Source organism: Heterocephalus glaber, unplaced genomic scaffold (genome assembly GCF_053883595.1).
Source record: "Heterocephalus glaber isolate CG9 unplaced genomic scaffold, H.glaber_assembly_v1.0 deba00000347, whole genome shotgun sequence".
NCBI classification, from domain to species: Eukaryota; Metazoa; Chordata; class Mammalia; order Rodentia; family Bathyergidae; genus Heterocephalus; species Heterocephalus glaber.
In genome coordinates, this window is record NW_028258143.1 from 14,194,871 (window position 1) to 14,219,151 (window position 24,281).

The 24,281-nt window shown below is 39.3% G+C and overlaps 1 protein-coding gene and 1 pseudogene across 18 annotated transcripts in view; one reads left to right on the forward strand and one right to left on the reverse strand.

Annotated features, from left to right (window-relative positions):
* Nckap5 (NCK associated protein 5) overlaps nucleotides 1-24,281 on the forward strand; it is a 915,317-nt gene that overhangs the window by 543,401 nt on the left and 347,635 nt on the right. For 2 of the 18 annotated variants that reach the window (XM_087195946.1, XM_087195941.1), the window contains exon 4: nucleotides 7,871-8,147. The exons of 15 other annotated variants lie outside the window; for them this stretch is intronic. In XM_087195946.1, the coding sequence (XP_087052072.1) occupies nucleotides 8,134-8,147 (14 nt within the window). In that variant the 5' untranslated portion in view covers nucleotides 7,871-8,133. Of the gene's footprint in view, nucleotides 1-7,870; nucleotides 8,148-8,626; nucleotides 8,746-24,281 lie in introns of all 18 variants that reach the window. One more of the 18 variants, XM_087195942.1, reaches the window with a different exon arrangement.
* On the reverse strand, nucleotides 11-1,279 carry LOC106010129 (formylglycine-generating enzyme pseudogene; annotated as a pseudogene).

The following is a 24,281-nucleotide window of genomic DNA, read 5'->3' on the forward strand; positions in this document are numbered from 1 at the left end:
AGCACACGCACTGACACAGGTCCGTGACTTGGTCTCACAAGACGGTTCCTTCGGCCATTAGGCAGACATGTAGCCACCTCAGGGTGGGGCTTCCTTGCACAGGATTATTAAGTGTTCTGAGGGAAACCAAGTACAGGTTAGAAACAACTTCTTGGATTTGGGAAGGCTCTTCTTAACTGTCAGTCCGTGGTGGGCAGGTGGTTGGCTGCACAGCGGAATCCCAGATTCCATGTAGAGCTATCAGGTGCGTTCTGGCTTCGAGCAGCACAGCAGTACCTATAGCAATAGGACTTATGGCACATGTAAGATCCACCTTTCTTCACCGATCTTTCCCAGAAGGGGGGCCTTTTGGGTTGAGCGTTTCTTCAACCAAATGATAAATAGTCCACCAGTCTGAAGTCCACTCCCACACATTCCCCACAATGTTGTATAAGCCATAACCATTGGGAGGAAAGACATCAGTAGGTGCTGTTCCTTGGAAGCCATCCTCTCCAGTGTTGGTCACAGGGAACTCACCCTGCCAGAGGTTGGCATAATGTTGCTCTTTTGGCTGCAGTTTGTTGACCCAGGGGAGAAGTCTATTCTGCAGGCCTCTTTGGCAGCTGTACTCCCACTGAGCCTCTGTGGGCAGCCGTTTCCCTGCCCATGTGCAGTAGGCAACAGCGTCATTCCAGGAGAGGTGGAGCACTGGATGATCTGGCCTGTGCTGAACAGTAGAGTTGGGCCCTCTGGGTGTTTCCAATTGGCGCCTTTAACAGGTAACCACCAAGGAGCAGCTGCAACTGCCTGTTGGATGTCAGTCTTCACTTGCTCACTCAACATGCCCCCAAAGACAAAGGATCACCAAACTTCTCAGCCTCTGTCAAATTGAGTTCACAAACTTCTCAAATTCAGCATTACTGACTTCATAGGCATCCATGTAAAAGGCATCAACACCAACTCTCCTTGCAGGTGCTTCTCCATCCTGCTTTATCTGAGGATCATCTGTGCCCATTGTAAATACTCCAGCAGTGATGAGGACCATCTTGGCGGGCGTGAGCGGCTGCTCTCCAGAGCCTGGGCCCAGGGTGTTCGCCTCGCGGGAGTATCTGTGCACCGCAGCTGTGCTGCTCTGGGCCCCGGGCCGCTGCCGCATGAGCCTGTGAGGTACGCCGCTGCCCCACCGGCCCCGCCTCTTCGCTCCCGTCGCCCCGCATGTCAGCAGGAGCAGCGGCAGTGAGAGTACAGGACCGAGCTGGCGGCTGCGTCCACGGGCAGGCCCGAGCATGGGCGCAGCCATGTTGTCCCTTTTTTTTTGGGGGGGGGGGGGGATGTGATCATTTTTATTTTTAAAAGTTAAAATAGAAATTAATAATAAATGAAAGTTTGGATAGAGTCTGTTGTTTTATAACATTACAATGATCTCTTCATACCTGCTGTTTGGGCTGTCATAGTTTCAGTTACCCAAAGTCAAGTCCAGTTTGAAAATCTTAAATGGAAAATTTCAGAAATAAATAATTCAGAAATTTTAAATAACTTTGATTATGATTTATAATGTTCCATTAATAGTTACTATTAATCTCTTATCATGCCTACTTTATAAATTTAACTTTATCGTGGGTATATATGTATAGGAAAATACATCTTATATATATGGGGGAAGACAAAGAGAGGAAGAGCTTTCTGTGCACTGGGTAGACTCATGCTTCTTTCCAGTGAAATCTTTGTGTGTGTGTGTGTGTGTACACAATGGATAATAAAAAATATTGATTTCATGCAGACCCAGAATGTCTTGGGATATATCACCTGTGGATAAAGGATGAATACTACACCTCAAAACTTCACCTGAAAATGAGAGGCATTCAATTATTGTGTAGATTCTGTGGCTGCAGGTAAAGCTTAGTTGTGTCCACTCTAGCACTTCTCACAGCCTTTGATGAAGGTGTGGGCTGGGGCTGCAGGCACCAGAGATTCCTTGGGGAAGGACTGGCTTCTAGGCTCACCTATTGTGGATAGGACTCATTACCTTGTTGGATATTGGTTAGGGGCAGCACTCAGTTCCTTACCATGTGGACTTCCTCAGTTTGCTTCTTTAAAACCAGCCAACAGAGTGGGCAACACAGAGCGCTTTCTAGTAAGAGGGAAGCCATACTCTTTGCTAATGTTATTGCAGGTTTGCTGTATCCTGTTTGTTAGAAGCAAGACCCTGGGCCCAGGCTGTGCTTAAGGGAAATGTCTATCAGCTATATATGATTATCAGGAGGCAGTGATCATTTGGCATTATCTTAGAAACATTCATACCTTCATCCTTTTCCTTGAATAAGAATTGGAACTTGCCCCACAGCAAATATATCCTAGATTAAGTATCATGTGCATATGTGCACACACTTACATATATGTATACACACATGTGCAAATGCACACACATTCATAAAAAGATATATTGCAAATTTTTTCATCAAGCCTTTAGCTATAAACATCCAGCATGTATTCATCCTCAGGAAAAAGCTGATGTAGACAAAAGAATATCTTTCTTCTCTTTTACTCCCTCTTCTTGGGACCCCTGTGTTCATTTCTGGGCCTCCTTTCTCTGCATGGTCATTGCACCCATCTCTCTTCGCTGACCCCAGATTCACACCTTTCTGGGGAGCCCGGCCTTCCAGGCACTGAATGGACTCATTCTTCTATCCAGTGGAATCTCTGAACACACGGCCTGTTTCTCCTCTAAGGGCAGTGCTCTCTGAAACATTACAGTGTGTAAGTGCTGAACCTTTTTGGTCCTGTCATGATTAAATAACCCTTTCCCCCACATAAGTAACAGGAGGCTGCTGCACAGGGTGCATTTCTCTAGGACTTCTTACTGGGTGTGCTGAATGGAGGCTTAGTGTGTGCTTTGAGATGGACAGTATGATTGCTGTCACTGCCTCTGATAGTAGTGAGCTGTTGACATCATCCACCCTGGTGGAGTCGGGATGATTCTCTGTCACACTCCACTCCATGGCTCCACACTTTTCCATACTTGCATCATTGCACATACTGTTGCTCGTCCTGAGCTTCCTCGTGTCATTTTGGTGGTAGCCCTCTGCCTTTCACGGCTCCACTCTGCTGTGTGTTATTTCCCACAGCCACCTTCTGTCTCTCCTGTAAGTCGCGCAGCACTCAGTGCAGCTCACTACATGGTATTTCTTTTGGACAAGTTCTACTCCCCCAATCCTTTAGTCCCTAAAGAGTAGAATGCTTTTAATAGGATGAAACAAAATTTCAAACAAAACTCTATTCGGCGAGCATCTGCCCTAAAAGCTCCTCTTGGTGTGAAGCCCTTTCCTTGCAGTTACCTCTGAGTCCAGGTGACTCCTGAGATCCTCTCCCCCTTACATCTCTTTATTTGCCCTCTCCTGTTTCCTACTTCAGTCTTTGCCTAGCCCACCTCTTATCTGGGCCAAGGGGCCCCATGTCTCCTTGTGACCTCCACTGGCTCAACCACAGGAGGGTCCCTTCTGTTAAGTAGTGTTCTCCTCTGCAACTTACATTGTTTGCTATTGTTTCTCATCTGTGCACGGAACTGAGTCAAAACTCCGTAGCTTATCACAGAATGTTCTCCGTGCCCTGTTTCTTAGCAGCAGTCCTGCCTTTAGTGAACAACAATGGACTCCCATGTTTGCCTGCCTTGGTTGCCCCATGTGCACAGCAGCCTTCAGTGATGCTCAGCTATACTGTAACATTCATTCAATAGTTTTGTATGACAGGCACATTTTACAGAATGTGGTGCAGAATCTGAAACATGGAGGGAGCAACTTCCTCAAGGCCACAGAGGCCCTAAGTGATAGCCAGGACCACCAAGCAGGCTGCTGCCCCCAATTCTGAGGTGTTATTGAATTCCAGCAAAAAGGGTAAACCTGAATTCACAGATAGGTTTGCTTTTAGCACTGACTATCAGACAACCCTATTCCATTGTGGTTTTATCTGCCCTTATCTGCATTTTCAAATAGTAAGCTTCCTACTCTCAGGTTCTGTTAGTTTGTATTGCTCTATTTTTTAATCCAGTGAGGTCTATCTAGGCACACTGGGCTGAAGTCTCAGGATCAAGTTGCAATGTGGGGAGCACCAAAATCCCTATAACTCAGTCCCATGGGGCTTCATCATTTGCTCTTGGGACACAAGTTCAGGGCTTAAGTTTTGAAGGACTGTTCTCCTAACCTTGCGGAACTCTGAGATGAGAGAGTGTGACTAAGGAGACAAAGCCCAACACAAAGGCATCGGCGTTTGACACAGGCGAAGCTTGCTGCCATTTCATCATCCTCTTCTCCCCCCTTCTCCAGGGTCCTCTTCTTTTCTTGTCTCCACCATTGAAATACCCTACCAGTTAGCTTTGCTTCTGAAAACTGGGATGCACACCTCCTACTGAGGTCATTTGATAATCATAGATAAGAGCTGCCACATATTGAGCACTTCCTGCATACCAGGCACTCTGTATGTGGTTTCCTTATATTTTTGTCACTCTGTACAGCAACTCAATAAGTTATCCCTATTTTACAGTTGCTACAATAGAAATTTAAAGAATTATATTTTATAATATGATTCTATACCGTAAGAAAGCAGAAAAATAATATTTTGTTTCAATGTTATCTTCAGTTCTAAGCCCAGACCTATTTCTTTCATCAATATGTTTTTAGTAGGTTATAATTTAAAGCTAAAGAAATGAATCTCTAATGGTTGACTTTCAAATACTACCAAGACTAGAGGCTTCAGAAACCTTTTGGGCAGCCTTCATCCATAACCTGTGATAGGCCTACCCTGTGGCTGTATAATGGAGATCACGAGTTGGTTTCCTTTAAAGATAAGATTTCTCTTGAGTTACTGTATCCAAAGATGTGTGCTGTTCTTGACTCTGGATACCCACTAATAACAAACTGGAAAAGAGCCTTGGAGACCTTCCTTTAAGGACACTTGCTGATCTTCCTGGATCTGAGAGCAAATGATAAATGCATTTACTGAACATTTTCACAATAAATGCACTTACTATGGGGGGCTCTAGGTGCTTTAAAATCCTTTTAGGACCCCCGCCCCCCGTCACATGTGAGGCACAGAGATACGACCCTGAGCAGTGGATCTAGTACAGATGAAAAGTAAATGCACAGTCTTGTTCGAAGCTGTTCTCTGAAACCTCCACTGCAGCCTGGGGAGATTCCTGCCATGTTATCATGCACATATGTGTGGGGCAATAGAGAGAGAAGGGAGGTAGGGGGTAAGGGGCAGAAGACTTTGCTTTTAAAAAGGTTCTGTGGCATAAGTGAGGATTTGTCAGTGGAATAAATCTCAGCCTAGTTAAAAGAGTAAGGTGTAAAGGGCTAGAAAATATTTTTCTTCAGAATCTGCAGGCAAGAATACCTTTCTTTTGTTCATTGCTAATTGGGCACCTTCAGCTCTGTTTCCATTCAAAAAATGAAGGAGAATTACAGTGCTTTGAAAAATGGTAATCATGCCATATTTCTCATTTTGAAGTTTGAATAATTCACCTGAACTTAATTACAAAGTGAAATACGGTATTTGTACATAGCCTTCTGGTTCTACATTAGGAAAGAAAAGGCAAAATATATTATGCTTCCAACAGACCCTGTTTGGATTTTAGGAATTTTCATAATGAAATCTGCATAGCCAGAGGTTTACCAAAGAATGCACTGTGCCAGAAGAAAGCATAAATGCCCCAAAGGTGATGAGGATTAATTTAATGAGAAATGTTTGCCTTCAGAAAATGCAGGAAGGAAAAAATACAGTAACTTGAATAGGTTTTGACAGAAGACATTAGCAGATGGTTTTTTCTACAGGCACAGAGATATTGTCTTTGCACTTTGTTCATAAAAATTCTTCACACACTGTTCATATTGTATTTGTCAGAAAATGATCATATAAATAAAAATAGAAGATTGGTATAGAAAGGCTATAAATATTGAGCATGTTTCACAAGGCATATCAATCAGTTAACACTGGGGTAGTTTCCGTGCCCTTTACCATTATTCAATGCAAATTTTGAAATGTAGAAGGCATTATGAATTTGTTATGTCTTTCAATTACACATTAAAAGGTGTTTTCATTTGAGGAGCAATCCATAAATATTGCATTGCCAAATCTTCTAGTTTCATAGCAAAATAGATTTTCCTAGTTAGGCAAGCAGACATGTGCTCCATGAAGTTCATCACCTTGGCTGTGGCCATTAGCTCTGTTCTATTGGACACCCTCAGCTGTGTTTTCTTAAACATTTCTGATACAACCTTTTAAAAAGAAGTGTAATGAAATCCTTCCTTACAAGCAATGCCCTTAGCAGTGTGGATGTCCAGACTTGGAAAGGCTCCTCTTGTTTTATTATGATTAATCTTGGATAGGAGTCAGAACACAGTTTGTTCGGTAGCATTAATACTATTTAATTAAGGATTCCAAAGACCAGTTACTTTGTAATATTTTATATTTAGATAAAGAATGTGCCAAATCTCCTGGGAAGACTGCTAAATCATTTCTTAATACAGAAGGCCTGTGAATATTTGTTTCCATCAGATTTTGGTGAAATGTACCATCTTTTCAGCTAAAGAGCTTCTGTTACCCAAACAGGTTGAAATAGAACCTTCTTTATTTTCACTAGCTTTTTTTACCCTTGTGACTGTATTTCCAGCTTTCTGAAGCCTATTATAAATCATCATACATGGCAAGATGGTGACACTTGCCTGTCATGTACCAGGGGCAGGGCCTTTGTGTCATCACGTTGATCTGGCCTCTGGACACAGCCCTGAGTTTGTTGGTCGTAGTTGGCCTGAGCCTACTGCTTTTATGTCCCTCAGTTTTGTCACATTTGCTCTGTATTTTCCATGATTTGTTCTAGTTTTGTAGCAAATTTTGCTCACTTCCTTTTGCCTTTTTTTTTGCCTTCTATTTCTTTTCTATTTCCCTTTCTCCCTAATTCCTTCATTTGTTCCTGTCCTTGAGCATTACCAAGTACTCATAGGGATCCAGACCCTCTGGGCCCTTTTGTGCTCTTACTCCTGGTGCTCTGCTTGAATATCCTTTTCTCAAATCCTTCAGTGGTGAATCCTCACCTTTTAAATTTTACTGCACCAATTTTAATTCTGAAAAGTCTCCTCTATACAGTGTAGCCTTTCCCCACTGCCAGGCAGCCCCCTTCTCTGTCCTCAACATTCTAGCTCACTTGTGTCATGCCACCTACTATGTGCTGGTGTGTGGACACCAGACTTTGTCACTCAGTAAGCACTAGTAACATCCTTTGGAATGGAGGCCGGGTCTTTTATTGCAGTGTTCTTGGTATCCAGTAATGTTAGGACCCAATAATTATTGGACAGATGGTGTTTAGATAAAAATAAAATGTCTGCTCCTCGCTCTGGGAAATGAGATATAGAAGACAAGCTCAATGTCCTGGTAAAGCTTTAAAATTTAATTGAGAAATTGAAATGTGTATACAGAGCTATGAGAGGAGGCAGTATATGCTTAGTGCTACATAAAAGAGAAAAATTTAAAGAACTGTAGAATAGTGTGATACAGAGAAAGCAAAGCCCTATGATTAAGAAAGACTTTGGGAAGAGGTGACATTTGAGCTCTTAGAGTTCTGTTGCTTTTTACATTTATACCCATGTTTATAGCACCACAACTTATAATAGCTAAATCTTGGAAGTAGCCTATATGTGCATCAAGAGGTGAACAGATAAAACATGGTATTTACACACAATGGTACTGCTTTGACATAAAGAATAAACCTGAGTATTTTATAGGAAAATGGATACACCTTGAGACTATAATGTTAAGTAAAATAATTCAGAAACACAAACTTAACTGTCACATGATTTCACTTCACATAATTGAACTCATTCTTCTGTTTTCTTGGGTACAGTTTATGAAACCAAAGATTTAAGACAACACGGGGAACACAACTCAACTAAAAGTGAAGTGGCACCTGTGTTGTGCCACAAGGGACAGCATACCTGTTGATATGCAAAATGTGAGACTGAGACAAGCCATATGGATGGAAAATGCTGTTAGAATCCATTTGGATGTAAGGATTTCCAGTAACATTTGAACATTTTTAAAGAACTTGAAGAATCATTGGGGAAGAGAGGAATCATATTCTAGGTTGGAAAATAATAAGTCTGGAGGATGGAAAGCAAAAGGTATGTAGAGAATGCAATTCAAGTAACCATGGTTGACTGCACATATGCTATGTGAGAAAGAAAGGAGAGAATAAGGATACAGGAATAAGGAAATCTGTTAATGTCCCCTTGTCAGGGGAGGTTATGTCCCAAGACCCTCAGGGAATGCCTGAAGCTGCACATCATACCAGACCCTATATATGCTATTTCTATACGTATAGTTTTTTCCTGTACATACATACCTGCAATAAAACGTAATGTATAAACTAGGTAAAGGAAGAGATTAACAATAAGTAATAAATAATAGAATAATTGTTGTATTAAGTAAAATAAGGATCACTTGAATATAAGTACTAAATGACAGTGGAACTTATAACCACAGGAGTAGCTACTAAGTTATTAATGATAGGTGGTCTGTATAGTATGAATATGGAGGATAAATATTTGAGTCTTGTCACAGCGTGGTATGAGTTTTGCATTTTAGTATTCTTGTGCTGCAGTGGACTGCAGGTGGATGACTGACGTGGAATGTGAAGCAGTGGATAAGAGGGAAATACTGTATTTCAGATGTCTTGCTGTATGGTTAAGTATTGTCTGGTGGTGGTGAGGATGTGTTCAGGTAAGGTTTTAAAGAAAATTATTGAAATAATAATAATTACTGTTTAAAGATAAGCCCACTATCAGGTGAGAATGGTAAAGTGATTGACTAAAACTAGAAAGAATACTTTTAGATGACCTGAAGTAGAGGCTGGTGTAGGGAGGAGCATTGGTTAAAGGAAGAAGAAGGCTTGAAGGGGAAGAATTATCAATGCTTGGGACCAATAGTGAGATTTTAGTGGGAAAGAGAAAGCAAGTGAAATGATTTTGACCTCTTTCATCTGAGTAGGTATTGAAAAATAGGGATTGCCACCATATTTCCAATATATGGGGATGTAATTCAGACACATGGAGGTCCCTGTAAAGCAGAAGGAAGAGTTAAGTACCAAAACCAGGAGGCATACTGGTGGTCAAGTTCAAAATCAGTTGTGGTTCTTGAGTTACGAAGTTGCTGCTTCTACCAAAGATAGAGAAGCTTCAGGAATGAGTGCCAAAATCACCACAGCCCTGAGACCAGTGGCAGGAGCATACAAAGTCTGCTCGTCTGTGGCAAAACCTGACATTGCCAGAATGCATTTCCTTTGCCATGTTGGTATGGGAAAAAGGTTGTATCCTTCTTTCCAACTGTTAAAATAATGCAAGTGCATCTCATTAGCAGGTCCTGAAAGTTGGCAATGGAGTCTGAGAAAATGCAATTCTCAGCCTTCCTGCTCCTGAGCCACCAGAGAATGGCTAAGGGAGGTTGGACATGCTGCAGACAGTGCCAGGTCCAACAGGAATGATAGAAGGCAGCACAGAGTCCATGTAAGATGTGATGACTGTAGGTGAGCTGAATGTGAGGCCCTGGTAGGATGTGAGCTGAGTGTATCTAGGCAGTAATGAGAAAGTCAGGTGGGGCTTAGCGATTTAAGTTTGGAGGTAGTAAATGAGATTGTAGACAGATAGTGTGAGCAGAGGGGAAAACAGAAGGCTGAGATCCTGGACTGAGGTGTGGGAATTATTAGGCAAGGGAAGAGGGGGAAGTCTTACTAAGGAACAGAGATATGGTGTAGGAAGGGAGGGAACCTGGGAAAAAGAGGTCACAAAGGCAAGGGAGAGTAAAACTGTAAGAAGGAAGGTGCCACCAGTATAGGTAAATGCTTAACCAAAACGAACACATAAAAGATCTTTGAAAGTGGTGACTTCAGATTCATGTGTAATAAACTCCTCAGAGCATAAAGATCAGGGTGAAAGTCAGATTAAACTTAGTTGGTAAGGGGCTGGGGATTTAGCTCAGTGATTCTGCCACATGCCTCGTAAGCACAAGGTCCTGAGTTTGATCCCTGGTACCCAAAACAAAACAAAACAAAAAAACAAAAAACCCAAACTTAGTTGGTAAGATTAATTTGGTGGGGAAAATGTGAAATCAGAGCCTATAAAGCATTCTGTAGACTAGGTGGTAGAGAGAAAAGAGGGATAAGCTGCAGCAGTAATGTAGAAACAAAGATTCTGTTTCGCATAAAGTTGATATTAACTTGCTTGCTAACTCATAAAAAAATTTGAGCAGGTGGAGAGAGATAAGTGCCAGAAGGACAAGATAAGAGCAAAGGTTTACAAGAGACAGGAAAGGATGGAACAAAGAGGGTCCAGCAGGAGCCATGGAGAAGAGGGCTCAGGGGCCTTTATATCCCTTTGTTTTCTAATTGGCACTGCCACTGAGAGAATCATGAACATACTGAAATTCCTGGAGAGTTTGGCATCAACACAGGAACAACAGTGTGTTTTATACACTGGTAACCATGCATCCCATCGCAATTGAAAATCTGGAGATGAACACTCTTGAAAACATCACCCGTTGATCTGGGTACCAGTGCTCCCTTGTGTGCTGATGCACTTCCTGCCTCCAGTGACTACACTTACTAGCTGCCACGTGATAATGACAGCTCCTATGGCAGCCTGTGGTTGCTGTTCCTGTTCACCCATGAGAAGAACATTGACATTTGATTTACTCATCCTCACTAATCAATTTCTTGGTTATAGAAAACTGTAATATTGTTTTAAAGCCCCTATTATGGCCTAACAAGATATAGATAATTAAGTCCTAAGGGACTCGTGTTCCAACTGGTTATTGCAAAATGGCTTTCTTCTTCTTCTGCTACCCAGACCGAAGGAAGTTTTTGCACTTTACAGTTAATTTTGCTCTTCTTTCAGCAAAGTCCTTCATTTGTGGGAGCCAAGGATAACTGGAAGCAAGTCAAATGGGTTGCTTATTACTTGATTTTTAACAATTGTGTGGCAAAGCTGCTATTGTCTTTACCGATAGAATAAAATTTTATGGGTGGAAAGAAAGCAGATGTCTGCAGAGTTTCTCAAGTTCATCTGTAGAGAGGACTTCTGACCCTGAGGATGGCAATACAAGGCAGTGCAGCTGTAGGATAGAAGACAGTTAATATCGTCTGTATCTCTGCGTGGTGTCATAATGATTTCTAGCAGTATCATTATTATGCTATAGTATTAACATGTCTGTTTTAAAAATCCTAACACTTTATAACAGTATTTATCAATAATTTCCCTTATTTTTCTGTTACACTTTTATCTGAGAATTGTGCTTCTTTCTTTAGACTGCTTTTAAATCTAAAAGTTTTTTTTCCCAAAGCTTGTTTTTATGTTTAGATTCTCAGTTCTTTCCCTCCAAGTATCCTTGCTGCTTTCCTTTTTTGTGCCATTGACAATTTAAGAATAAATGGGCACTCTTTTGGCCTGAAGTCACTGTATTTCCAACATCTATTTCATTGGGCAGGAATGTGCAATGGAAGTGCTGTATAAAAGCTTGTGTTCCATAATAAAAAAATACTTGAGCACAATTGACTTTTAGTTAATGTCAACCTCGTGGTTGGGGAAATTTTCAGTTATTGGTACTGGCTTTTGTCATTATGATTCATTCTTAGCAAGAAATATTCTGGTGTGGTCATTCTTTATTTCCTCATAGATACCAAAGGTCAAGAAGGACACATTCTAAAGTCTAGAGAAAACCTGAAAATCCCAAAATGTTGGGGAACATTGCACGAGTACATGGAACATAATGGTATAGCTGTTCTAAATATGCATGTGTACCCATTTGGGGACCATTACCTTAAGGCCTCAGTTGAAATTGTTTGAGATGTAGTTAATAAACTTAATTAGAACAGTTGACAGAGCTTTAAATCTGTGTTACTCAGTTGGAAGATCCTTAACTAGTTTGGCTAAAATTGATCAATAATGTTTTGCATGTGATTAAGAGTCCAACATACCGTATGTCTCAAACTTGAATGGAGTGCTCTAACTTTCAGTAGATATACAGGCTACTATGAATACATTTAAAGCATATGTCTCATTAAGAAAACCCATAGTAGGTAGTTTAAAATTTGCAAATATGGTGGAAATGTTGTCCTCCTTTCGCCCATTAGCTGAGGTGTGTGAAGGATTGTGTGTGTGAGAAGAGGGTGGAAGAACGCCCTGAAACTCTCATTTTCCTTACGGCCACACATGCTGCTTACAGAGTATTCATGATTAAAATAATCTGCATGTAATACAGGGAACTCTTAAAGCTACCCAAAATTAGCCTGCAATGACAAGTTTGAATATTGCCAATCCACAGTGGACAATATGACATTAATGCTTCAGCAAGAATTTGTTTAGACTGGAAAACATTTTCATCTACTAAACTTCCTTCTTATATTCCTTGTATGATGGAGAACAAAGATCAATAAATAAGCAGTTAAGAGTCTGTGTGGGTTTGGCTAGAGTATTGCCACCAAAGACTCATGAGACCATGAACAAAGTAAGCTGGACCAATACCACAAGGGTAAAGTGAGAAAGTTCCTTGGATCAGTTCACTCTTTTTACAGTATGGATAAATTGATAACAGCCAACCAGTGGAAGGGCCATGAGCTGTGTGCTTATGTTACTAGCTTTGAAGAAGCTCTACTTCTCCTTTGTAAAGATGAGGAAACTGTGACTTACAGAAGAGAGACAGGAAGGTCTTCAGATGAACAGAAGAAGAAATGAGAGTATACAGGAATTTTTGTTTATTTTGAAAGGAATCTATTAGCCAGAAAGGGAGAGTAAATTCATTTTGCCTGGCTGAGCAGGGGGCAGCTGAATCACAAGGATCAAATGTAGCACAAAAGAACAAGAGTAACTGGCTTACTCTAACATGAAACCATTCTGAGTAAAGTGTAAAGAAGAAGAATTAAAGTAAGCAAGATTTGTTTTCTAAGAGACCAAGATGAGACCTATGGTTGTGTTCCTTCAGGAAGTGGAAAATAGAAATAGTTGCTTCTCATCAGATTACTGAAGTGAACTTGTCAGGCCCAGTGCATACATTAGAGCAGCTGGGGAGAAATTTCCAATATGTGCTTGAATAATCACTACACACATACGTGTAACCTAACTAAGATTACACAATGTGGTTGCCAAAACTGCAAGAATTTTCAACCTGGCGAATGAAAAGGATATTTCTATAGTACAAAACCCCAAATTCAGAGTGAGAATTAGTGACAAGAGATTAGGAAAGATCTCAAAATAAAGTTCTGCAAATTTTAATAACACTTAAACACACTCCATAAAAATGTAACTTGCAAAGGGAGGGAGCACAAATTCATAACAATAGATTAGAAAACTGCAAGAACTTCTCCATGGATCAACATTTGCACTAAACACATAAATCACTACATTTTCAAGGAAGAAAAGTACAGACTAGTCTTACCTTACTGCTGCAAAAGGCTGGAATAAAAATTACTGACTTATAGAAGCAACTTTCACATATATCTGAACATCAAACACAACACACAATATAAAATCAAAAATAACTAGATCAGAAAAGTTTTCAGTCTGACCTTAAAATACTGAGCAAATCACTAGATGAAACCAGATCAAAAGAAAGGGCATTACGCCAGCTTGTAGCCAGATGTGGAAGGGTTCCTGACTACATGGGGCACAGATGGTATAAAATGGGGGCGGGGCAAGAAGATCCAAAACATAAGGCAAATGAACCTGGTTCAACTTACACAGGTAAGATTGCTCTGAAGAATGAATAGCTTTCAAGGCAACTGATAAGCCTTTAAATTTGGGACAAATGGTGCTAGATGTCTCAGCTGAAGAGTGCTCACTAGTTTAAATATGAAATTCTTTTGTATAATATTCAAATGAAATTAAATTCTCCATGATGATACATGAAAAATTATGGTGACTTGTTATAAAAAATACTAAGATAGCATCAACAACTTTAAAATAAAATCATAAAATTATTAAAAGCCACATTACCTGATTAAAGTCTTAGGAATCTGGGAAGAATTTAGTGGATGCTCACAAAATAAGTGCATTTGAAAACAGAAACTCTACATTTATTAAAATAAAACTCTTAAGTTCTTTAGTATTTCCAACTTAAAAGTGCTAAAAATAAACTTTTTGCCTTCTTAAACTGTTATTAAAACTGCTTTTTTGTATGTAAAAAGATTACAGGTAATTTCTATAGAAAACTCAGAAACACTCATATTTACATCATTCTTATTTCTGTAATGTAGTTTTCCATTTAATAAAACCCAAAGAAATACTTGTTCAAAAAAAAAATTTGCAAATATGATCATTATTTTTGAAAAGCCCATTCTTTCAAGATTTATCAAACATTCAATACTTACCTCCAAATTGCCTCTTTAGACTTTCAGCTCTCTTTTACCTCCTGGCTTCCTCTTCTAATACTAATTGCACTATCGAGTAACTGTGCCTTACATTTACCAATTTTTCTATATCCGTGTTATTGGTTATAACTCAAACCATATGGTAGGCACTCAACAGGTGATTATCAAATAATGATATAGATGAATGACCATGCAGATGAATGGATAAATGAGTAACAGCATAATTATTCATGTTACAGAAGATGTTATAAGTTTCCTGTGTTTGGAATTAAAAGTGAATCTATCTAGATACGTTCTTCTATCTATATTTTTAATTTCATATTTGCCCCAAATCAGTGTAAAACTCCCATAACCTAGAGAAGTTCCATCCACATAGGATAAATTGACACCTCACTGTGTGATGTGAATCATAGAAAAGTCTTGAAATATACACTGTACCAGTGTCCCAAAGAAGTTTATGGAATAGTATAGTACGATGTAGCATTTGTGTAAATGACTTAGGAGGACAGGCGAGTCGCACAGAGATTGTTAATGTGAGATAAAATCAGTTTCCTGACCTCTTTTCTGAGAGGTGATTTCATTAGATCTCAGAAGATCCAGGGAGGCTGGTTGCTGGCCCCTTTCCACAGGGAAGACCCTTTTCAGTGGACTAGAAAGAGACTCCTGTAGGCTGCAGGTGTTGGGAAGCACAGAAATTCAAAGCACAAAGAGGGAAGGGGAAGAATCTCATTTTTCTCACAGTAGTTGGCAGAAAAATCTCCATCCAAATATCAGACGACCATGATGATTGGCAAAAAATACTTCCATGACGTTCTGAGTAATGCACATTACTCTTGTGGCTTTTTGTTGTTATTTTTAATCTAACATATAGTTGGGTCTTTAAATTGACTTCTTTTCCCCGAGCTTTCTCTTCTACCTATTGTAGCTTGACAACCTTCCACACTTCAGAGTTTCCAAGGATCAAGAATGCCAGTTAGTACCAAACTTTGTGTTGTGATATTTTAAACAATGAATGTGGAGTGAAAAATAGAGAAAGGCTGGAAGCATCACTTTAACCACACCATGTAGAAACCAACTCTTCCATTGTCCTTGCCAATGCAACTTGGAAGATTATACAGCATTTTATAAGTGCAGGCTGTTTTTCCATGTTTATATATATTTACTGTGAAACAGACTGCATTAAAAATGTCTATCAACTGTCATACTGAAGGCTTGATAGTGTGTTCTTCAAAGGAAAATGGACTTTGAAGGTTTTTGTTTGAAGATTTCCTGATCAGAGGGAATGTATTTGTGGACAATTCAAAGAACTCAGGGAGACTAATTGTATTGATTGGCAATCAATTTGGCATGAGTGAAAGAAGTGTGGCAATCAGTATAAAGCTCGGAGGTGAGAGAACAGCTTCAATAGTGACAGTTCAGAATAAATAACTACCAGTGGAGAAAGATTATGAGAGCAATGATTCCTTGCCTGGCTTAAATTTTGGCAGTTGGCCACCTGGATGTAACTGTGAAATCAGAGAGATTGGACAGGTGATCACTGAATAGTAGTTCCAAGGATGCCTTCTGGCTTCACCATTAAGGCTTGTAAGACGTATTAACAGCAAAGTCTCCTTCTCTTCTTGTTGGTTACTCAGGAGACTAAATTTACCAGCTACCCTAGCAGTTAGTTGGCCTATGTAAAATGCACCTGCTGCCACTGTTGTACCGTCTTGTCCTGGGAAGCCAGAATGTATAACCATTCTACCATGAAAGACACCTGATTATTGAGTTGCCTAGAGCTGCAATTGCCCAAGGTTTGTATCAATCAGAAATTCAGTTTCTTTTTAAGTCACTGAGATGTTAGGACTCATATTCCAGCATCACTTTCTAGTCTATCCATACTCACATAGTAGGTTATCTTCCAAACCAAGCTTGAAGCTTGGAGAAATGCCTTACCCCTCCCATTTTCATAAAAGCCTGTAAATTAGGTGCCCTCATAAAGGGCTGAATTGTTTAAGTGCTGCTCCCAAAGGGCCCATTTGCTGCCCTTCTCACCTAAGAACTAAAAGATCTACAAAGGACCTTATGCCACTAAAAGAACTCTTTAAAGCCATAATGAAACCAAATATCACCTTATTTGGCTTTACTCTTTGTCTCATTGTGTCTTCATATCTTTCTAAGGTAAGTAGGACTAGCAGGATATATCTATTTTACAGATACGGAAACTGAGGATCAAAAAATAAATGTGAGTTGTTCTGAGTTACATTGGTGGTAAGAATAACTGAACCCAGACCCACCTATGCTGCTTTAGAGAATCAGAAGAATGAGATTATACTGACTGTACTTCCTACAAGTACTGAGATTGGGAAAGAATTTAGTACCACAACTTTTCAGATGTGATATGGTTTATAATATCTGCTTCCTTAATAGAAGCCACTTTGAAATATAGTGGAGCAAATGAACATCACAAGGCATATGAATTGCAGAATGACCTGATGAGTCTATGAGGCTTCCGAGGCCAGTTCCGTGGATTCTTTTTTTTTTTTTTTTTTTTTCGGTACCAGGGATCAATCTCAGGACCTTGCACTTGCGAGGCAGGTGTGCCACTGAGCTAAACCCTGGCCCTGAGTTTTGTGAATTCTTAAAGCACCTCTTTGCCACTGTTGCATCTTATCCAGAAAAATTAACACTATAATTTGATCACAGATATGGCCAGTTAGTTTTCCCTGACCCTTTCCTGCACCCTATCACAAAAAATTAACAACAAATTAAAACCAGCTACTCAGTGTATTGCTTCAGATGTTACTCAGATCCAGTGTGACTGTTGGTTTAACCTCTGTTAAGTTTTAATAACCAAACACTTGTCTATGTGCAAAAAGCATAAAAATATATGTGAAAGGGAGGAAAACATTTAATATATGTAAAGTGAGAATAAAATCCAAAATTAATGTGCCAGGAAGAATTGAGTCCCATCTTATTACATTCAATACTTAATTTTCTCTGGGTCAAAATCCCAATCAGATTTGAAACATAATGGAGAAGAAGGTGGACTGTTTGACGTATTCCAGGGGGGCTGTACCCATGTGATGAGAAGCCAGGTAAAACTGTGGAGAAAGATACAACTTATATAAAACATAAAGTGAGGCTCATTTTGAGTATGCAAATTGCAATTCACAGTTCTTTTTTAACAGAATCAGGCAGAGAACATTTGAGCTTCCGGCTGCTCAAGAAAATAAATAAAATTCAAGCTGAGTTTATTTGTAGAATTTCATTATTTTGAATTCTACAAGACATATGAGTAGGTTTAGAACGTGAGTAGATGAATTCATGAGACTAGAAATGGGAGACGGTGTTAACTCCATTGTATCAATACATTAATTTAAAAGCTAGCTTCATTTAGGGAAATACCCTATTTTGTAGACCTCTTGTGGTTTCTCGGAATATTGGGGTAATCTTGCCTTCACACTGTTTAACCAGCAGAGTGAAAACTCATGCGGTCTACTTCTCCTTTGTGACATTCACGTGCACACATGAGATTTTCTCTGCTCTCCTCTTGCTGCCTCTCTGGATGAGTGCAACTCGACAAACACACTAGCCCATAAGTATAATTTTGTATTCTATTGCTGTTGAGCAGAAACACTTGGGATTTGCTTGTTAACATTCAGGGGATTCCCTTCTCCTCTAGGTGGAAAGCGGGACTTCTTGAATGCATATCTCTGCTTCCCCTCTCTCAGCACTTCTTTGTGCAGTGAGCTCCCCATACAGGATCAGCACAAGCCTGCCTAGGAGAAAATTTATGTCGCTTTTTGCTCACATTCTGATGGCCCTGGAGTGAATATGATGCAGTAATTCAAATTGGACTAGCACCTTTCGATCTGTTTATGAATGGTGTTGCATCCCCATGAGTGAATTAGAGCTCTGTGGTTGTGGGCAGCAGTATTATTCTTGGAAAATTTGGCTGAATTAAAAATATATATCATCTAGGAGAGAAATAAGAAACTTCAGCCCTCCAACATTTATCTGGAGTGAGTTTCAGTTGCAATGCAATTTTCAGTTATCTTCCTGTAGATTTAGTGTTCTTAACTATTGCAGCAGGGATAAGCAGAGATTGGGTTATGACCATCCGAGTCACAGCCAGCCTGGGGATTGCTTCTGCTTGCATACTTAGATACGCTAGCTTCTACGTGAGGGAATTCTCATTTTCTAAGGAGACGAGTTAGTGAAGTTGAACAGAACCCAGTTCAGACCCAAGAAGATTCCACATGAACAGCTTCCCCTTGGAACTGAAAATTAGTCAGCCTTTCTTTTTACTCTCTCTTGAGGAGAGCTCTGTGCAACAATTAAGATGGGAGCAGAAGGGATTGCTGAGAAAGTGCTGGAAGTAGGATGGGATAAAGAAACTAAAAAGCAAATGATATGGGTGCCATGTAAATCATCTTCCTGAGGCGATTTTCCCCCCCTTTCTCTGGCAGACACAGAGCAATGGGCTGTCCTTGCAGAGATGAGTCTGACAGTGGTAAAGGGGGTCCAGGTTAGGGATTGAGTTAGGGGTCCTGCCCACAGCATATGGGCAGCCAATGTGACAAAAATAACACATTTGGATATTTAGTTTATTTTACCAAGGACCAGGAGCAAGTGTTACAGGTAGATTGAGCCCCTCCAGTCTTACTGGCCTTTTGTACTTTCATTACTTCTCTTTGACTAGTGGCATCAATGTTTGGTAAAGGTCTGTGGGAAGTGAAAATACAAGGAGCCAGAGAACAAACTGAGTTTTGGTGGGTAGAGGGTAGGAACATATTGCATTTATTTATCCCCCCACAAGAAGTTATCAGATACCTACTCAGTAACTCAGTAGTGGAAACTATGCTTAGTTGCTAAGGATAAAATAAAAAACAAGGCAGAGCTGCTGACTTTGAGAAACTCACAAATCATTCATAAGGTGCTGTTGCACTATGACAGCAGAGTCAGAGTGTTAAAAAAAGCACCAAGGGAGAGTTTTCCTTAGGGAAGGAAAAGGTCAGTGCTTGGCTGGTATCTGGGTAAAATTGAGAGTGCCCTGTAGGGATGACATGTATATCCATGGATAGCTGATGTTAAATACTTCCCCACATATTTATTGTTGCCTGAGATTATAGTGAAAGCTGTGTTAAAATAATATGTTAAAATCTGTCATTATGCATAAACCTGGATATAGAAGAATTTTAATCTAGTTGAGAGAAAAGATTGACTAGTGCAAGTGTAGCATTTGCAAGTAACAAGAACCCATTGATCTAGATGTCAGCATATGATAACAATATGGCAGAAAATTTTGGCACCTAGCCAAATACACTACATGGCAGAGTGTCTTAAATGTTTGCTGAAACACTGCTGTAGCACAATAGAAAGATACCACAAGTTTTAGATTCAATTATTTGTTCTACTACCAACTCTACCATTAGTGTGTGTAGGACCTTGCATGAGTTCCCTTTTCTTGTGGAACTTAAATTTATACATTTATTAATAAATATATATATATGTAAATACACAGAAATAAAAATGGAGACAGTATACCTACCCTTTTGCTTGTACGTATTAAAATCACAAAATGTGCTTGCCACACAGTAGCACTAATATATTTACTATAACACTAATATATTTAATATATAACTAATATATTTACTTAGAATCCATGTACTTGTCCATTTTTGTCATGCTAATATATGTAATATATAACTAATATATTTACTATGACACTAATATATTTAATATATAACTAATATATTTACTATAACACTAATATATTTAATATATAACTAATATATTTACTTAGAATCCATGTACTTGTCCATTTTTGTCATTCTGAACACTGGAGCTCTCTTCTGAATGTTTTTAGAAATTCAAAGAAAGTAAAAGAACAAATACTCAACTTTTGTAAAATATGATTAAGCAATAAGACAAAGCCTTGTGAGTATTCAAGTGTTGTAAATAAGGACTACCCAATTTGTTCATCCTCTCACTTTTGACCTAAAAGGACCAACTAGATGCCTGAGATCATAGAGCCTCACAGTATATTGTTTAAAAAAAAAAACCTTTACTTATATTTTCTATAGACTTAGCCAAAAGATTGGAATTAAAATGGAGCCAGGTATGGTGTCTGGGAAGTCACGAGAAGGGGCCGCTTTTGCAGTGCTGGAGATGGCTTCAGAGGCACATCTGGAGAGAGAAACAGAAGGGTGGAATTGGCGCTTAAGGTCAGAGAATCCATGGAGAACAGAGAGCCGCTCACCTCACTGTTTCCCTTTGAGCATTCTGGAGAAGGAACACATCTCCGTCTGTCCCCGGGAACTGGACATGGCCATATCCTCTGGTGGTCCAGTCTGTTTATTCATAAAGTAGGCTCTTTCTAGGCTTCTTTGAGAGTCTGTGTGGTTTAAAGGCAGGTTAGAAAGCTAGTGAGCCTACTGTGGAGTCTTGTGGCCAAACCAGGGCCCTGCACATAGTGTCTGCAGACCTTTGGGCTGAATGGAGGTGATGACCAAGAGGCAGAGTGCTGCGGCCAGCAGAAGCTAAAGTACAAATCAATCAGTACCAGGCTGCCAGGCTGTCAGCAAGCAGGAGGAAAAGACTAGGAGCTGTCCCAGGCTCAGAATCTGTAGATGCAAGGCCAGCAACCAACCTGTGCACAAGGGACTTTCTTCCATACTCTTTCTTTCCCCTACTCTGCAAAGATAATAGTTTACTAAACTACCCTTGCATATACCTTGGAACATCTATGGGAGTGACTCAGTGTGTTTCTCTTCTTCTGAGAAGCTAAGCATACCTATTGAAGAGTTAAATGGTCTATGTAAATGAAATTTGTTAATTCTTTATAAAAATTTTAAATGTGAGAAAAGTTGAATTTTACAATGAACATCATTTACACACTAAATAGAGTCTGTGACTCACTTTGCCACATGTCTAGCCATTCATCCATCCTTTTCTCTATTCATAAATCTCATTCTTTGTGCATTTCAAAGTAAGTTGCAGGGATTTCCCCTCTAACTACTTGAGCATGTGTATCATTAATGAGAATTCCGTTTTTGCACTTGCTGTTTATTTTTTTCTTCTAAAATAGACTTCACATACTAAAATCTTAAATGTAACCTTGGATGAATTCTAACAAATCCATACAATGTGTAGTCCAAATCCCTGTGAAGATACAGGACATATACCCTCATTCTAGGAAGTTCCTTTACATTTTTCCCCAATCTCTGTCTTGCCTGAGGCAATCACTCTTAAATTTGCCACCATAGATTAAGTTTGGCTGTATTAGAATTTCATATAAATGGGGTCATACTGTAGTTTTTCACTCAGCATAATTTTTTTTTTTTTTTTTTTTGGTGCCAGGGATCAAACTCGGGTCCTTGCGCTTGTGGGGCAGGCGGCGGAACCACTGAGCTAAATCCTTGGCCCTCAGCATAATATTCTTGAGATTCTTCCATGTTGTTTCATGCATCTATTTTTATTGCTGAATAATATCCTTATGTAGGAAATGGAAACCACAGTTACATCTTCATGGATACCTTTTTCTGAATTTTTAAAATTTGTTTCAAAATGTATCATATTAGATTACGGTTATAATTTAATCTAGCACTTGGGACAAAAGTTAATACTTGTCCACATGTGAAGACTCAAGCAAAAAACTAGTTTGATTATTTGTGAAAATAAATGAATTTCATTTCTTCTGAACATCTAAGTTCTAGTATGCTTACATCTTTTAACTCTACTACATAGGCATATAATGAGAGAGAGAACTAGTATTTTATTGCAGCTCTTTCCTTTCTTCCAGCATACATGGGAAGTACACATGTTCTGGGGATAGGCCCTGATCTTAGAGATGAGGACTGTTCTCTACACAGGTCTGTACATAAAGTGGTGTCACATGATAGTTTCACCGGAAAAGGCTCAGGATGAAGGAGTCACTACAGTGATTACTAGCCATTGTTATCGCTTTCTAATTCAACCTCAGCCCCTTTCTTCCTGTCATTAAAATGAAGTTAAATCATGGTGGAACCCTTCCTTAAATTGGCACATTTTCTCAGAGTGAGAAGATTGGGAGTCAAATCAGTGAAATACAGGAAAAGCAATTTGCAGTTCACACCTGCAACTCTTGAGAAGCTTCATGGAATGAGAAAGTCAAAGAGAATGTGAAACATACTTATGGCAAAATGTCTGGGGTGTGGTCTTGCAACTTCTCACCTGATTAAAAGAATATGAATAAGTTGATTGTTGATTTCATTATTAAGTTTTCATTTGATTAATCAACAAGTACACGTGAGAATGCTTCTTAAAAACAAAACCAGCTCTTGGTTCAACTTTCAGTTGAGATAACTATCAGTTAGAAGTTTAAGTTAAAAAACAGTGGCTTCTTGGGAGGGGGATTTAGCTCAATGGTTCTGGCGCCTGCCTCACAAGTTCAAGGTCCTGAGTTTGATCCCTGGTACAAAAAACAAAACAAAACAAACATTAGCTTCTTATTTTACGTTTATTTTGCTCTATTTCTGTCAAAAGTGAAACTATATGTAACTGAATATGTGATGTGAATCAAAAAAGAACACTTCAGTCTAATACTCATCAATTCCTCGAGTGTCATTAAGCAGACACTCTTGGAAGGGTGTCTTGGAAGAGAAAAGCACATAGTCATTTCTGTGTTAGAGTAAATAGCTCCTAAGTTACCTTGGAGTTAAATTTTCTGTTACTGTTGCTATTGAGTCACGATCTTGAAGACCAAATCATTTTCTGTAATTATAAATAATACCCATGTTACTATCAGTCTCTGTGTGATTTGGTGTTTTCATAGGGTGCAAGAGATCACAATCTTTAAGCCATTTTTTCCTGAAGGACCTTACTTTGGCAAACCCTCTCCAAGAGACATTGGGTATGGACCCAGAGACAAGTATTTGTGATCTGTACTTTGCAGGGATGATCTCTGGTAAAGGTGGACTCCTGGGAATAGGGGAGAATTCAGTTGCAGTGGCTCCCTAATCATGCTTTTGCACTGTTTTCAATTGTTACTTTTCTTATGCAATATTATAGATTTTTAAAATCTTTATTAGTACATGTTTATGGTACATAATGATTATGTTCATCATTGGGAGTTGGTACTTGTACATAATGCATCTTAATTCTTCTTGTCATTTTCTTTCTCTGCTTCTTCTGGATCCTGGTTCCATTCCCTTTTGCAAAAGGTTTATTTCCCTGTTCCCTGTTATCTTTTATTTTGCTTTTTAGTTTATTTATATTTTGGGTTTCTTATATCCATGCAGTATTTAAGCTGTGTGTTTGATGTATTTCACTTAACATTATGGTCTCAAAGTGCATCCATTTTACAAATAACTCATTTATCCTTCTTTGTTGCAGAATAGTACTCCATTGTGTATACATACCACACTTTCTTTATTCATTCATCTGTTGATGAACGTAAAGGATACTTCCAAGACTTAGCTATTATGAGCTGTGCTGCTATTACCATAGGTATGCATGTATCATAAGATGATGTCTTTAACTCTTTTGGGAAAATACCCAGAAGGGGATAGCTGGGTCAAATGGAATTTCTATTTTTAGATTTTTGAAGAATCTCCATTCTGACTTCCATACTGGCAGTACTAGTTTACACCCCCAATAACAATGTAGAAGTGTTCCTTTTCTCCCCCCACAGCTTCCTTGGCATTTGTTAATATTTGATTTTTCTTTTTTGGTACTGGGGATCAAACTTGGGACCTTGTGCTTTTGAAGCAGGTGGTAGAACCACTGAGCTAAATCCCCAGCCCCAATATTTGATTTCTTGATGATGGCCATTCTTTCTAGAGTAGGATGGGATCTCAGTGTTGTTTTGATTTGCATTTTTTTAATGGTTAGAAGTGTTGAACATTTTTTTCATGTATTTATTGGCCATTTGTATTTC